Source organism: Hypanus sabinus (assembly GCF_030144855.1).
Source record: "Hypanus sabinus isolate sHypSab1 chromosome 5 unlocalized genomic scaffold, sHypSab1.hap1 SUPER_5_unloc_4, whole genome shotgun sequence".
NCBI classification, from domain to species: domain Eukaryota; kingdom Metazoa; phylum Chordata; class Chondrichthyes; order Myliobatiformes; family Dasyatidae; genus Hypanus; species Hypanus sabinus.
The window spans coordinates 152,360-167,365 of NW_026778920.1; the positions used below are offsets into that span (position 1 = coordinate 152,360).

The following is a 15,006-nucleotide window of genomic DNA, read 5'->3' on the forward strand; positions in this document are numbered from 1 at the left end:
CACTGGAGCTATGATACTCTGCTATTGTATTTTAAATGAAACAACATTACACAACAGCATCGGAAATTCTGCTCAGAAATGCCTCACCCGAACTCCAGAAATCTTCTCTTTCTGTTGCTGCTGCATTTTCTCGAAGTCGGATTTCTTTTTTGTAAGAGAGTCTAAGGAAGATTTAACGCGATCCTGGAAATCACAGAGTGAGGGAATTAGACAATAAAGATGCGACAGAGTAAAGACGCGATCTAAAGCGGGGTACTACTACCTTGTAGATTTTAACAGCTTCTCGAATCGACAGGAATCGGTGCTCTCTGTGTTCCTGCGCAGCGGCACATGTCACACAGATCAGTTTCTTGTCCGCTTCACAAAACAGCTTCAGTTCTTCCTCATGTTCCTCGCAGTGAAATTTAATTTCCTTCTCCGTCGGAGTTAGGGTTAGTCCTCGAAGCTTCTCGGATAGACTTGCTAAGGCCCGATTTACCCTGAGGGTGCGGTCTGCAAACTCCTCTCTACATTCCGGGCAGGTGTTTCTCTCCTCCCTTTCCCAACACCGTGTGATGCAGGAGCGGCAGAAGTTGTGTCCGCATTCCGGTGAGACAGGATCGGTGAAGAAATCCAGGCAGATGGGACAAGTTGCCTCTTCGGTTAAACTCTCGATCTGTCCTTTCGAAGCCATGTTAACTCCCTTTCCACTTCCTGATTCAGAGGAGCAGGAGAATCCCTGCAGTACCGCGATTGTCCACTACTCGCGCTGCAGTCTGACGGAATGACGAACACACAAAATGCTGGAGGAACTCAGCAGACCAGGCAGCATCTATGGAAACGAGTAAACAGCTGACGTTTCGGGCCGGGACCCTTCATCAGGACGGGGAGAAGTCAGAAGAAGAAGGTTGGGGGCTCCCCAACACGCTCCGCGTGTGATGTGTCTTGGATGTAGGTTGGAAGGGACTGAACCAGGCGGTAAATCAATATCCATTCACAAGTTCAGTGGGTCAGGAGCAGGGAATGAATGTTATGTTGCTGCAAGTGTTCAGTGGGAAAGAATCGCCGCCATTTCCACATAGGGTGGGATCAGAGACACATTAAACTGGTCGGAACATAAAAAAGCCGGGGAGAAGAGCCTCGTTCAGTCTGAGGCAGGACTGAAAGGGACATGTCCTGAAAAGCAGGACTGACAATCGATGTTCAAGAATTGTGTTGACACAAAGATTGGGGGTGTTGTGGACAGTGTGGAGGACTGTCAGAGGTTAAAACGGGACATTGGTAGGATGCAAAACTGGGCTGAGAAGAGGAAGATAGAATTCAACCCAGATAAGTGTGAGGTGGTTCATTTTGGTCGGTCAAATGTGATGGCAGAATATAGTATTAATGGTAAGACTCTTGGCAGTGTGGAGGATCAGAGGGATCTTGGGGCCCAAGTCCATAGGGCACTCAAAGCAGCTGCGCAGCTTGACTCTGGTTAAGAAGGGATACGGTGCATTGGCCTTCATCAATCGTGGGATTGAGTTTAAGAGCCAAGAGGTAATGTTGCAGTTATATAGGACCCTGGTCAGACCCCACTTGGAGTACTGTGCTCAGTTCTGGTCGCCTCACTATAGGAAGAACGTGGAAACCATAGAAAGGGTGCAGAGGAGATTTACAAGGATGTTGCCTGGATTGGGGAGCATGACTTATGAGAATAGGTTGAGTGAACTCGGCCTTTTCTCTTTGGAGTGACAGAGGATGAGAGGTGACTTGATAGAAGTGTATAAGATAATGAGAGGCATTGATCGTGTGGATAGTCAGAGGCTTTTCTGCAAGGCTAAATTGGCTAGCACGAGGGGGCATAGTTTTAATGTGTTTGGAAGTAGGTACAGAGGAGATGTCAGGGGGGAGTTTTTCACGCAGAGAGTAGTGAGTGTGTGGAATGGGCTGCTGATGATGGTGGTGGAAGCGGAAAAGATAGGGTCTTTTGAGAGATTCCTGGATGGGTACATGGAGCTTAGAAAAATAGAGGGCCATGGGTAAAGCCTAGGTAGTTCTAAGGTAAGGACATGTTTGGCACAGCTTTGTGGGCCGAAGGGCCTGTATTGTGCTGAATGTTTTCTATGTTTGTATGTTTCTAATCTCGCCTGAACTGTCCACTGTGCATCCCCCTCCACAGATGCTATGGCGATGACCAAGATGAATTTGCAAGAAGAAGCTCAGGACTAGACATTATATATCGTAGGGAGAAACATTCCGCTTTCTGGTGAAGTTCTGATTTCCACTTCCACTGCCCTTCGTGTGAAGTAGTTTCCCAACTTCACCCGTGTGTGGAGTGGTTGCAATTGAAGATCCAGTCTCTGTTATTCAGGGCTGGTTCCACAAGCGGAACCTCTTTCCCTCTACATGTCCTCTGAACCCCTCCAGCTCCGGAGAGCCGGCACGTGGCACTGGAATCTCCATTTGCTGCCCAGCGTCGCACTGTCCATCAGGCAGTTTGCAGAACAGCGGCTCGATCCACCAGGTGTTTTGTGAGGTCCAGTCTCCTGCTTGAACATGGGACAACACTGAAGAAACATTGCATCACCAGCATTCAGGATCTGAACCATAGAACACTTCAGCACAGCACAGGCCCTTCAGCTCTCCATGTTGTACCGACCCATATAATCCTTAAAAAAAAGTACTAAACCTACACTACCCCATAACCCTCCATTTTTCTTTCATCCATGTGCCTGTCCAAGAGGCTCTTAAATACCCCTAATATTTTAGCCTCCACCACCATCCCTGGCAAGTCATTCCAGGCACTCACAAACCTCTGTGTAAAAAAACTTACCCCTGATGTCTCCCCTAAACTTCCCTCCCTTAATTTTGTACCTTTGCCCTCTGGTGTTTGCTATAGGTGCCCTGGGAAACAGGCACTGACTATCCACCCTATCTATGCCTCTCATAATTTTGTAGACCTCTATCAAGTCCCCTCTTATTCTCCTACGCTACAAAGAGAAAAGTCCCAGCTTTCCTAACCTTGCTTCATATGACTTGTTCTCCAATCCAGACAACATCCTGCTAAATCTCCTCTGCACCCTCTCCATAGCTTCCACATCCTTCCTGTAATAAAGTGACCAGAATTGAACACAATACTCTAAGTGCGGTCTCACTAGAGATTTGTAGAGTTGCAACATGACCTCTCTACTCTTGAACTCAATCTCCCTGTTAATGAAGCCTAGCAACCCATAGGCCTTCTTAACTACCCTATCAACCTGTGCAGCGACCTTGAGGGATGTATGGATTTGAACCCCAAGGTCCCTTTGTTCATCCACACTCTTAAGTAACTAACCATTAATCCTGTACTCAGTCTTCTGGGTTGTCCTTCCAAAATGCATCACCTCACACTTGTCTGGATTGAACTCCATCTGCCATTTTTCTGCCCAACTCTGCAGCCTGTCTATATCCTCTTGTAACCTTCGACAACCTACAGCTCCATCCACAACTCCTCCGATCTTCGTGTCATCCACAAACTTACTCACCCATCCTTCCGCCTCTACATCCAGGTTATTTATAAAAATCACAAATAGCAGGGGTCCCAGGACAGATCCCTGCAGCACTCCACTAGTCACTGACCTCCAGGCAGAATACTTTTCTTCCACAACTACCTGCTGCTTTCTTCCTTTAAGCCATTTTTTTCATCCCAACAGCCAAGGTTCCACTTATCCCATGCCTCATGGCTTTCTTGATGAGCCTCTTATGCAGGACCTTTTCAATGCTTTGCTAAAGTCCATGTAGACCACATACACTGCCCTACCCTCATCAATTTCTTTTGTTACCTCTTCAAAAAACTCAATCAGGCTCGATCTTCCCTTCACAAAGCCATGTTGACTATCCATGAGTAGACTGTACTTTACCAAATGCTCGTAGATCTGATCCTTAAGAATCCTTTCCAGTAGTCTGCATCCCACCGACGTAAGACTCACCGGTTTATAGTTCCCAGGTTTCTCCCTATTACTGTTTTTTAAACAAGGGAACTACATTTGCCAGTCTCCAGTCCTCCGGCACTTCCCCTGCAGCCAAAGAAGATTCAAAGATCATGGCTAATGCTCCTGCGATCTCTTCTCTCAATTCCCACAACAACCTGGGGTGTATCATATCCGGCCTTGGGGATTTATCAATCTTAATGTTTTTAAGAAGATTCAGCACTTCTTCTTCCTTAATCTCCATTCTGTCCAGCACACAGGCCCACTCTACTTTGACCTCATCCTGATCAAAATCCTTTTCACTTATGAATACTGAAGCAAAGTATTCATTTAGGGCCACCCCAACCTCCTCTGCCTCCAGGCGCATGTTGCCCTCTTTATCCTTTAGCGGTCCCACCTTCGTTCTCGACATCCTCCTGTTCTTCACATACGCATAGAACGCCTTGGGTTTCTCCTTAATCCTACATGCCAAGGCCTTCTCATGCCCCCAATTTACTCTCGCTAGTTCCTGCCTCATCCCTTCATAGTTAGCCCTTCCCCAGTTAAGCACTTTACCATTTCGTCTGATTTTATCCCTTTCCATAGCTATGCTGAAGCTGAGGGAGTTGTGGTCACTCTCACCAAAATGCTCCCCCACCAAGAGGTCTATCACCTGACCAGGTTCATTACCCAGAACTAAATCCAGTATAGCCTCTCCTCTCATCGGCCGGTCCACATACTGTGTCAGGAATCCTTCTTGAACACACCTGACAAATTCAGCCCCATCTATCCCCCTTACACTCAGGAGGTGCCAGTCAATATGAGGGAAGTTGAAATCACCCATAACTACTACCCTGTATTTCCTGCACCATTCTAAAGTCTGCCTGCTTATCTGTTCTTCTGTGTCCCGAGGGCTATTTGAGGTCTATAGACTACTCCCAGCACAGTGAGTGATCCCTTCCTATTTCTGACTTCCACCCAGACTGACTCCGTGGACACTCCTTCTGCAGCGTCCTCCCTTTCTATAGCCGTGGTACTATCCCTGACCAGCAATGCCACTCCCCCCTCCTTTTCTACCCCCCATCCTATGTCTTTTAAATCACCTGAACCCCGGGACATGTATCATCCAATCCTGCCCTTCCTCCAACCAAGTTTCAGTAACAGCCACAACATCGTAGTTCTACGTACTAGTCCATGCTCTAAGTTCATCCTCCTTGTTCCTAATACTCTGAGCACTGAAATAGACACATTTCAACCCCTTTAACTGGCTACAATTATGTTCTGTCCCCTGCCTGTCCTTCCTCATCAACTCAGAACTCTTAGCATCATGCCCTTGTCCTTCTACCTTAATCCCTGCACTCATATTCTGATTCCCACCCCCCTGCCAAACTGTTCTCTGGATAGTTCTCGGGCGTCGGAGGCCAGACGACAGACGAGATCCATAAGACCAGAAGACAGAGGAGCAGAATTAGTCCATTTAACCCATCGAGTCTGATTCTCCATTCCGTCATGGCTGATCCCAGATCTCACTCAACCCCACACACCTGTCTGCTCCCCATATCCTTTGATGCCCTGACCGATCAAGAAACTATCACTTTCCACCTTAAATATATCACTCCCCCATGTGCCTATCACCCCCTCACCGGCCAGCTCTTACCCTGGCTTTCCTTCCAAATCCTACACCGGTCATCTCCGCTCTCACTTTCAGTCCAGTGGGAGGACATTGAGCCAAAACGTCAATTATCCATTTCCCTCCATAGATGCTGCCTGACACGCTGAGATTCTCCAGTCTGTTACCGTCACGTGTCCCACCTCCCCCAGATTCACCTTGACCTCCCTCTCCCAGTCAGCACCACTTGTCCCACTTCACCTGTCCCGGGGCGGGTGGACTTTAGCACCCGGGGGAGCCGGGGAGCTCAGGACCCGCCGCCCGCGGCTGCTGCTGAATCCGCGGTGTTTCTGTTCCGTTGACGGATGCGGTGAACGGGTTAAAATTAATGGATTGATAATTCTCAAATCGTGTTTATTTCACGCTCCGCACATTTATATCTACACTGACTTACTCCTGACGCCGGTCCCGGATCCGACCCGTCTACAGACCCGGAGCAGATTCTCAGCCACTCGCTTGTATCCGCAGCCCCGAGTAAAGGATAAAGTTTCTCCGTGAATTTATTCCCAGTGAAGGTGTGGAGATGGGACTTGGTCTCTGCGTTGTAAAATGAAACTGTCCCGGACTCGTAACTGAGATAAACTCCCACCTTCCCGGGAATGGGACCGGCAGGGAGACGGGACTCAGGGGAGGTGTGAACCTTCATTTTGCCATTATGCCGCGATGATGATCCAGAATCCGGTCTCGGGACTCAGTCCGACCTGTCTCTTCCTCTCCACAGACTCTGCGGCGACTCCCAGACTCCAGACCCGATTCCCCGTCACCTCCACCTCCCAGTAATGTCTCCCCGATGTGAATCCCTCCGATCCCAGCACACACGTCCGGTCTGTGAACCTCTTCCCGGTGTCAGGGAGATCCCTCCGGGTCCCGGTCCGTCTCACACTCTTCCGATCCTCAGACACCTCGAGCACCGGACTTGCCGTTTCCACATCCAGGGTGACAGAGACTGGGGGAAGAAGCAGAGAATTAGAGAGTCCCCGGGGATCGGGGGGAGACTCGGGCAGCGCGGCCCCGGGGATCGGGGGAGACTCGGGCAGCGCGGCCCCGGGATCGGGGGGAGACTCGGGCAGCGCGGCCCTGGGATCGGGGGGAGACACTGGCAGCGCGGCCCCGGGGATCGGGGGGAGACTCGGGCAGCGCGGCCCCGGGGATCGGGGGGAGACTCGGACAGAGAATTAGAGAGTCCCCGGGATCGGGGGGAGACTCGGGCAGAGAATTAGAGAGTCCCCGGGATCGGGGGGAGAAGCAGAGAATTAGAGAGTCCCCGGGATCGGGGGGAGACTCGGGCAGCGCGGCCCCGGGGATCGGGGGGAGACTCGGGCAGCGCGGCCCCGGGGATCGGGGGGAGACTCGGACAGAGAATTAGAGAGTCCCCGGGATCGGGGGGAGACTCGGGCAGAGAATTAGAGAGTCCCCGGGATCGGGGGGAGAAGCAGAGAATTAGAGAGTCCCCGGGATCGGGGGGAGACTCGGGCAGAGAATTAGAGAGTCCCCGGGATCGGGGGGAGAAGCAGAGAATTAGAGAGTCCCCGGGATCGGGGGGGAGAAGCAGAGAATTAGAGAGTCCCCGGGATCGGGGGGGGGGGGACTCGGGCAGAGAATTAGAGAGTCCCCGGGGATCGGGGGGAGACTCGGACAGAGAATTAGAGAGTCCCCGGGATCGGGGGGAGACTCGGACAGAGAATTAGAGAGTCCCCGGGGATCGGGGGGAGACTCGGACAGAGAATTAGAGAGTCCCCGGGATCAGGGGGGGGGGACTCGGGCAGAGAATTAGAGAGTCCCCGGGATCGGGGGGAGAAGCAGAGAATTAGAGAGTCCCCGGGATCGGGGGGAGAAGCAGAGAATTAGAGAGTCCCCGGGGATCGGGGGGAGACTCGGACAGAGAATTAGAGAGTCCCCGGGATCGGGGGGAGACTCGGACAGAGAATTAGAGAGTCCCCGGGATCGGGGGGAGACTCGGGCAGAGAATTAGAGAGTCCCCGGGATCGGGGGGAGACTCGGACAGAGAATTAGAGAGTCCCCGGGATCGGGCGGAGAAGCAGAGAATTAGAGAGTCCCCGGGATCGGGGGGGGGGGGGGGAGATTCGGACAGAGAATTAGAGAGTCCCCGGGGATCGGGGGGAGACTCGGACAGAGAATTAGAGAGTCCCCGGAATCGGGGGGAGACTCGAACAGAGAATTAGAGAGTCCCCGGGATCGGGGGGAGACTCGGGCAGAGAATTAGAGAGTCCCCGGGATCGGGGGGAGAAGCAGAGAATTAGAGAGTCCCCGGGATCGGGGGGGAGAAGCAGAGAATTAGAGAGTCCCCGGGGATCGGGGGGAGACTCGGACAGAGAATTAGAGAGTCCCCGGGATCGGGGGGAGACTCGGACAGAGAATTAGAGAGTCCCCGGGGATCGGGGGGAGACTCGGACAGAGAATTAGAGAGTCCCCGGGATCAGGGGGGGGGGACTCGGGCAGAGAATTAGAGAGTCCCCGGGATCGGGGGGAGAAGCAGAGAATTAGAGAGTCCCCGGGATCGGGGGGAGAAGCAGAGAATTAGAGAGTCCCCGGGGATCGGGGGGAGATTCGGACAGAGAATTAGAGAGTCCCCGGGGATCGGGGGGAGACTAGGACAGAGAATTAGAGAGTCCCCGGGATCGGGGGGAGACTCGGACAGAGAATTAGAGAGTCCCCGGGATCGGGGGGAGACTCGGGCAGAGAATTAGAGAGTCCCCGGGATCGGGGGGAGACTCGGACAGAGAATTAGAGAGTCCCCGGGATCGGGCGGAGAAGCAGAGAATTAGAGAGTCCCCGGGATCGGGGGGAGAAGCAGAGAATTAGAGAGTCCCCGGGATCGGGGGGAGACTCGGACAGAGAATTAGAGAGTCCCCGGGGATCGGGGGGAGATTCGGACAGAGAATTAGAGAGTCCCCGGGGATCGGGGGGAGACTCGGACAGAGAATTAGAGAGTCCCCGGGATCGGGGGGAGACTCGGACAGAGAATTAGAGAGTCCCCGGGATCGGGGGGAGACTCGGGCAGAGAATTAGAGAGTCCCCGGGATCGGGGGGAGACTCGGACAGAGAATTAGAGAGTCCCCGGGATCGGGCGGAGACTCGGGCAGAGAATTAGAGAGTCCCCGGGATCGGGGGGAGACTCGGACAGAGAATTAGAGAGCCCCCGGGGATCGGGGGGAGAAGCAGAGAATTAGAGAGTCCCCGGGATCAGGGGGAGACTCGGGCAGAGAATTAGAGAGTCCCCGGGATCGGGGGGGGGGGGGACTCGGACAGAGAATTAGAGAGTCCCCGGGATCAGGGGGAGACTCGGGCAGAGAATTAGAGAGTCCCCGGAATCGGGGGGAGACTCGAACAGAGAATTAGAGAGTCCCCGGGATCGGGGGAGACTCGGACAGAGAATTAGAGAGTCCCCGGGATCGGGGGAGACTCGGACAGAGAATTAGAGAGTCCCCGGGATCGGGGGAGACTCGGACAGAGAATTAGAGAGTCCCCGGGATCGGGGGGAGACTCGGGCAGAGAATTAGAGAGTCCCCGGGATCGGGGGGAGACTCGGGCAGAGAATTAGAGAGTCCCCGGGATCGGGGGGAGACTCGGGCAGAGAATTAGAGAGTCCCCGGGGATCGGGGGGAGACTCGGGCAGAGAATTAGAGAGTCCCCGGGGATCGGGGGGAGATTCGGGCAGAGAATTAGAGAGCCCCCAGGGATCGGGGGAGACTCGGGCAGAGAATTAGAGAGTCCCCGGGATCGGGGGGAGACTCGGGCAGAGAATTAGAGAGTCCCCGGGATCGGGGGGAGACTCGGACAGAGAATTAGAGAGTCCCTGGGATCGGGGGGAGACTCGGACAGAGAATTAGAGAGTCCCCGGGATCGGGGGGAGACTCGGACAGAGAATTAGAGAGTCCCTGGGATCGGGGGGGAGACTCGGGCAGAGAATTAGAGAGTCCCCGGAGATCGGGGGGAGACTCGGGCAGAGAATTAGAGAGTCCCCGGGATCGGGGGGAGAGGCCGCAGGGCCTCAGGGACAGTCAGGTGGGCGACAGGAACCTTTCCAGGGGATTTACACAACTGCCGCGAATGGACAACCAGTATCTTCCCCAGGTTTTCCCTCCGTGATGAAGAGCGGAGTTTCAACAGTGCTTTGATACTGATCACAATTCTATCTGCTTTACCATAGCATTGGAGAGAGATAGGAACAGACAAGTTAGGGAAACATTTAGTTAGAGTAAGGGGACTCGTAATATGAGGCTATCAGGCAGGAACTTGGAAGCATAAATTGGAAACAGATGTACTCAGGGAAATGTATGGAAAAAATGTGGCAAATGTTCAGGGGATATTTGCATGAGGTTCAGTATAGGTACGTTCCAATGTGACAGGGAAAGGATTGTCAGGTACAGGAACCGTGGTGTATAAAGGCTGTTGAAAATCTAGTCAAAAAGAAAAGCTTGTGAGGTTCAAAAATCTAGGTAATGATTGCGATCTAAACGATTACAAGGCTCGCAGAAAGGAGCTTAAATATGCAATTAGGAGAGTCAGAAGGGGCCATCAGAAGGCCTTAGCGGGTGGGATTAAGGAAAATCCCAAGGCATTCGACAAGTATATGAACAGCAAGAGGATAAGACGTGACAGAGTAGGACCAATCAGGTGTGACAGTGGGAAAGTGTGTATGGTACCGGAGGAGATAGCAGAGGTACTTAATTAATACTTTGCTTCAGTATTCACTATGGAAAAGGATCTTGGCGATCATAGGGATGATTTGCAGTTGACTGAAAAGCTTGAGCATGTAGATATTAAGGAAGAGGATGTGCTGGAACTTTTGGAAAGCATCAAGTTGGATAAGTCACCAGGACCAGATGAGATTTACCCCAGGCGACTAAGGGAAGCGAGGGGGGAGATTGTTGAGCCTCTGGTGATCATCTTTGCATCATCAATGGGGACAGGAGAGGTTCCGGAGGATTGGAGGGTTGCGAATGTTGTGCCTTTATTCAAGAAAGGGAGTAGAGATAGCCCAGGAAATTATAGACCAGTGAGTCTTACTTCAGTGGTTGGTAAGTTGATGGAGAAGATCCCGAGAGGCAGGATTTATGAACATTAGGAGAGGCATAATATGATTAGAAACAGCCAGCATGGCTTTGTCAAAGGCAGGTCGTGCCTTACGAGCCAGATTGAATTTTTTTGAGGATGTGGCTAAACACATTGATGAAGGTAGAGCAGTAAATGTAGTGTATATGGATTTCAGCAAGGCATTTGATAAGGTACCCCATGCAAGGCTTATTGAGAAAGTAAGGAGGCATGGGATCTAAAAGAGACATTGCTTTGTGGACCGGGAACTGGCTTGCCCTGTTGTGGATAGTGTGGAGGTCTGTCAGAGGTTGCAGCAGGACATCGATAGGATGCAAAACTGGGCTGAGAAGTGGCAGATGGCGTTCAACCCAGATAAGCGTGAGGTGGTTCATTTTGGTAGGTCGAATGTGATGGCAGAATATAGTATTAATGATAAGACTCTTGGCAGTGTGGAGGATCAGAGGGATCTTGGGGTCTGAGTCCATAGGACACTCAAAGCTGCTACATAGATTGACCCTGTGGTTAAGAAGGCAAATGGTGCATTGGCCTTCATCTACCATGGGATTGAGCTTAAGGACCGAGAGGTAATGTTACAGCTATATTTTGGAGTTGTTAAAATACATTAGGACAGATAAGTCCCCGAGACCTGACGGAATATTCCCCAGGCTGTTCCATAAGCTGAGGAAAGATATTGCTGAGCCTCTGGCTAGAATCTTTATGTCCTCGTTGTCCTCGTTGTCCTCGGGAATGGTACCGGAGGATTGGAGGGAGGCGAATGTTATCCCCTTGTTCAAAAAAGGTAGTAGGGATAGTCCAGGTAATTATAGACCAGTGAGCCTTACATCTGTGGTGGGAAAGCTGCTGGAAAAGATTCTTAGAGATAGGATCTATGGGCATTTAGAGAATCAGGGACAGTCAGCATGGCATTGTGAAGGGCAGATCATGCCTAACAAGCCTGATAGAGTTCGTTGAGGAGGTGACCAGACATAAAGATGAGGGTAGTGTAGTCGATGTGATCTACATGGATTTTAGTAAGGCACTTGACAAGGTTCCACATGGTAGGCTTATTCAGAAAGTCAGAAGGCATGGGATCCAGGGAGGTTTGGCCAGGTGGATTCAGAATTGGCTTGCCTGCAGAAGGCAGAAGGTTGTGGTGGAAGGAGTACATTCAGATTGGAGGGTTGTGACTAGTGGTGTCCCACAAGGATCTGGGACCTCTACTTTTCGTGATTTTTATTAACGACCTGGATGTGGGTGTAGAAGGGTGGGTTGGCAAGTTTGCAGACAACACAAAGGTTGGTGGTGTCGTAGATAGTGTAGAGGATTGTCGAAGATTTCAGAGAGACATTGGTAGGATGCAGAAGTGGGCTGAGAAGTGGCAGATGGAGTTCAACCCGGAGAAGTGTGAGGTGGTACACTTTGGAAGGACAAACTCCAAGGCAGAGTACAAAGTAAATGGCAGAATACTTGGTAGTGTGGAGGAGCAGAGGGATCTGGGGGTACATGTCCACAGATCCCTGAAAGTTGCCTCACAGATAGGGTAGATAGAGTAGTTAAGAAAGCTTATGGGGTGTTAGCTTTCATAAGTCGAGGGATAGAGTTTAAGAGACACGATGTAATGATGCAGCTCTATAAACCTCTAGTTAGGCCACACTTGGAGTACTGTGTCCAATTCTGGTCGCCTCACTATAGGAAGGATGTGGAAGCATTGGAAAGGGTACAGAGGAGATTTACCAGGATGCTGCCTGGTTTAGACAGTATGGATTATGATCAGAGATAAAGGGAGCTAGGGCTTTACTCTTTGGAGAGAAGGAGGATGAGATGAGACATGATAGAGGTGTAGAAGATATTAAGAGAAATAGACAGAGTGGACAGCCAGCACCTCTTCCCCAGGGAACCACTGCTCAGTACAAGAGGACATGGCTTTAAGGTAAGGGGAGGGAAGTTCAAGGGGGATATTAGAGGGTTTTTCACTCAGAGAGTGGTTGGTGCGTGGAATGCACTGCCTGAGTCAGTGGTGGAGGTAGATACACTAGTGAAATTTAAGAGACTACTAGACAGGTATATGGAGGAATTTAAGGTGGGGGGTTATATGGGAGGCAGGGTTTGAAGGCCTGTAATGTGCTGTACTATTCTATGTTCTATATAAGATCCTGGTCAGACCCCACTTGGGGTACTGTGCTCAATTTTGGTCGCCTCACTACAGGAAGGACGTGGAAACCATAGAAATGGTGCAGAGGAGATTTACAAGGATGTTGCCTGGATTGGGGAGCATGCCTTATGGGAATAGGTTAAGTGAACTCGGCCTGGTTTGCTTGGTGCAATGGAGGATGAGAGATGACCTGATAGAAGTGTACAAGATAATAGGAGACATTGGTCGTATGGATAGTCAAAGGCTTTTTTTCAAGGGCTGAAAAGGCTAACACGGGAGGGCATAGTTTTAAGGTGCTTGGAAGTAGGTACAGAGGAAATGTCAGGGGTAAGGATTTTTTTACGCAGAGAGTGGTGAGTGCGTGGAATGGGCTGCCGGTGACGGTGGTGGAGGCGGATACAATAGGGTCTTTTCAGAGACTCCTGGATGGGTACATGGAGCTTAGAACAATAGAGGGCCATGGGTAAAGCCTAGGTGGTTCTAAGGTTAACGACATGTTCGGTACAGCTTTGTGGACCGAATGGCCTGTACTGTGCTGCAGGTTTTCTATGTTTCTATTACATCCTTGCTTGTACATTCTAGTCCTCTTGAAATTAAAGCTGACATCACATTTGCCTTCCTCACCAGATTCAGCCTTTAGGGAATCCTGCACAAGGAGTCCCAAGTCCCTTTGTGCCTCAGTTTTTTGTATTTTCCCTCCAGTTAGAAAATAGTCAACCTTTTCATTTCTTCTACTAAAGTGCATGACCATACACTTCCTGACACTACATTCCATCTGCCACTTTTCTGTTCATTCTCTTCGTCTATCCTTCATAGCCTCTCTACTTCCTCAAAATTACCTTCCTCTCCACATATCTTCATATTGTCTGCAAACTTTGGAACAAAGCCTTCAATTCCATCATCAAAATCATTGACCTGTAGCATTAAAAAAATCAGTTCCAATGCAGATCCCTGTGGAACACTTCTTGTCACCACAGCCAACCAGAAAAGGCTCCCTTTATTCCCACTCTTTGCCTCCTGCCAATCAGACACTGCCTTATCCATGCTAGAATCTTTCCTGTAATACCCAGGGATCATAGCTTGTTAAGCTGCTTATCGTATGGCACCTAGTCAAGGACCTTCTGAAAATCCAAGTTCATAACATCAACCAATTCTCCTTTGTCTATCCTGCTTGTTATTTCTTCCAACTATCCCAAAAGGTTTGACAGGCAATATTTTCCCTTAAGGAGATCTTGCTGACTACATCCTATTTTATCATGTACCTCCGAGTACTCCAAAACCACATCCTTAACAATCAACTCTAACATCTTCCCAACCACTGAGGTCAGATTAGCTGGCCAATAAATTCCTTTCGTCTGTCTCTCTCCCTTGAAGAGAGGAATGACATTTGCAATTTTCCCATCTTCCGGATTCTTGAAAGATCATTACTAATGCTTCCACAATCTCTTCAGTCACTCTTTCAGAATCCTGGGAAAGGCACCACCTGGTCCAGGTGACTTACCTACCTTCATACCTTTCAGTTCCCCGATATTGTTTCTCTTCAGTAATAGTAACTTCACATAATTTATGCCCCCCGACACCTGAAACTTCAACCACACTGCTAGTGTCTTCCACAGTGAAGAATGATGTAAATAGGTATTCAGTTCATCCACCATTTCCTTGTTCCCCTTTACTACCTGTTCTGCATCATTTCCAGTCGTCTGATATCCACTCTCGCCTCTCTTTTACACTTTATGTATCTGAAGAAACTCTTGGTGTCCTCTTTAATATTATTGGTTTGCTTAATTTCGTATTCCATCTTTACCTTCTTAATGACTTTTACAGTTGTCTTCTGTTGGTTTTTTAAAGCTTCCCAATCCTCTAAATTCCCAGTATTTTTTGCCCTATTATATTCCTCTTTTTGGCTTTTATGTTGGCTTTGACTTCTCTTGTTAGCCACGGTTGTGTCATCTTTCCTCCAGATGCTTCTTCCTCTTTGGGATGTATATATCCTGCGCCTACCAAATTGCTTCCAGAAATTCCAGACATTGCTGCTCTGCTGTCACCCTGCCAGTGTTGTTTTCCGATCAATTCTGGCCGACTCCTTTCTCACGCCTCTGTAATTTCCTTTTCTCCACTATAATAACGATATATTTTAGCTTTTCCTTCTCAAATTCAGGGTGAATTCGATCATATTATGTCCACTATTCCATAAGGGTTCTTTTGCCTTAAGCTCTCTA

At 50.0% G+C, this 15,006-nt stretch overlaps 2 protein-coding genes across 2 annotated transcripts in view; both read right to left on the minus strand.

The window, feature by feature from the left end:
- The window catches only part of LOC132385445 (nuclear factor 7, brain-like), a 118,571-nt gene extending 117,851 nt beyond the window's left edge, over positions 1-720 (minus strand). Inside the window, exons 1-2 of the mRNA XM_059957522.1 lie at positions 263-720; positions 88-183 (exon numbers count right to left, since the gene is read on the minus strand). Of these exons, the coding sequence (XP_059813505.1) occupies positions 88-183; positions 263-673 (507 nt within the window). The 5' untranslated portion in view covers positions 674-720. The remainder of the gene's footprint in view (positions 1-87; positions 184-262) is intronic.
- A 5,219-nt stretch (positions 721-5,939) lies between these two features.
- LOC132385447 (E3 ubiquitin-protein ligase TRIM39-like) overlaps positions 5,940-15,006 on the minus strand; it is a 66,561-nt gene continuing 57,494 nt past the window's right edge. The window contains exon 2 of the mRNA XM_059957525.1: positions 5,940-6,523. Coding sequence (XP_059813508.1) covers positions 6,231-6,523 — 293 coding nt within the window. The 3' untranslated portion in view covers positions 5,940-6,230. The remainder of the gene's footprint in view (positions 6,524-15,006) is intronic.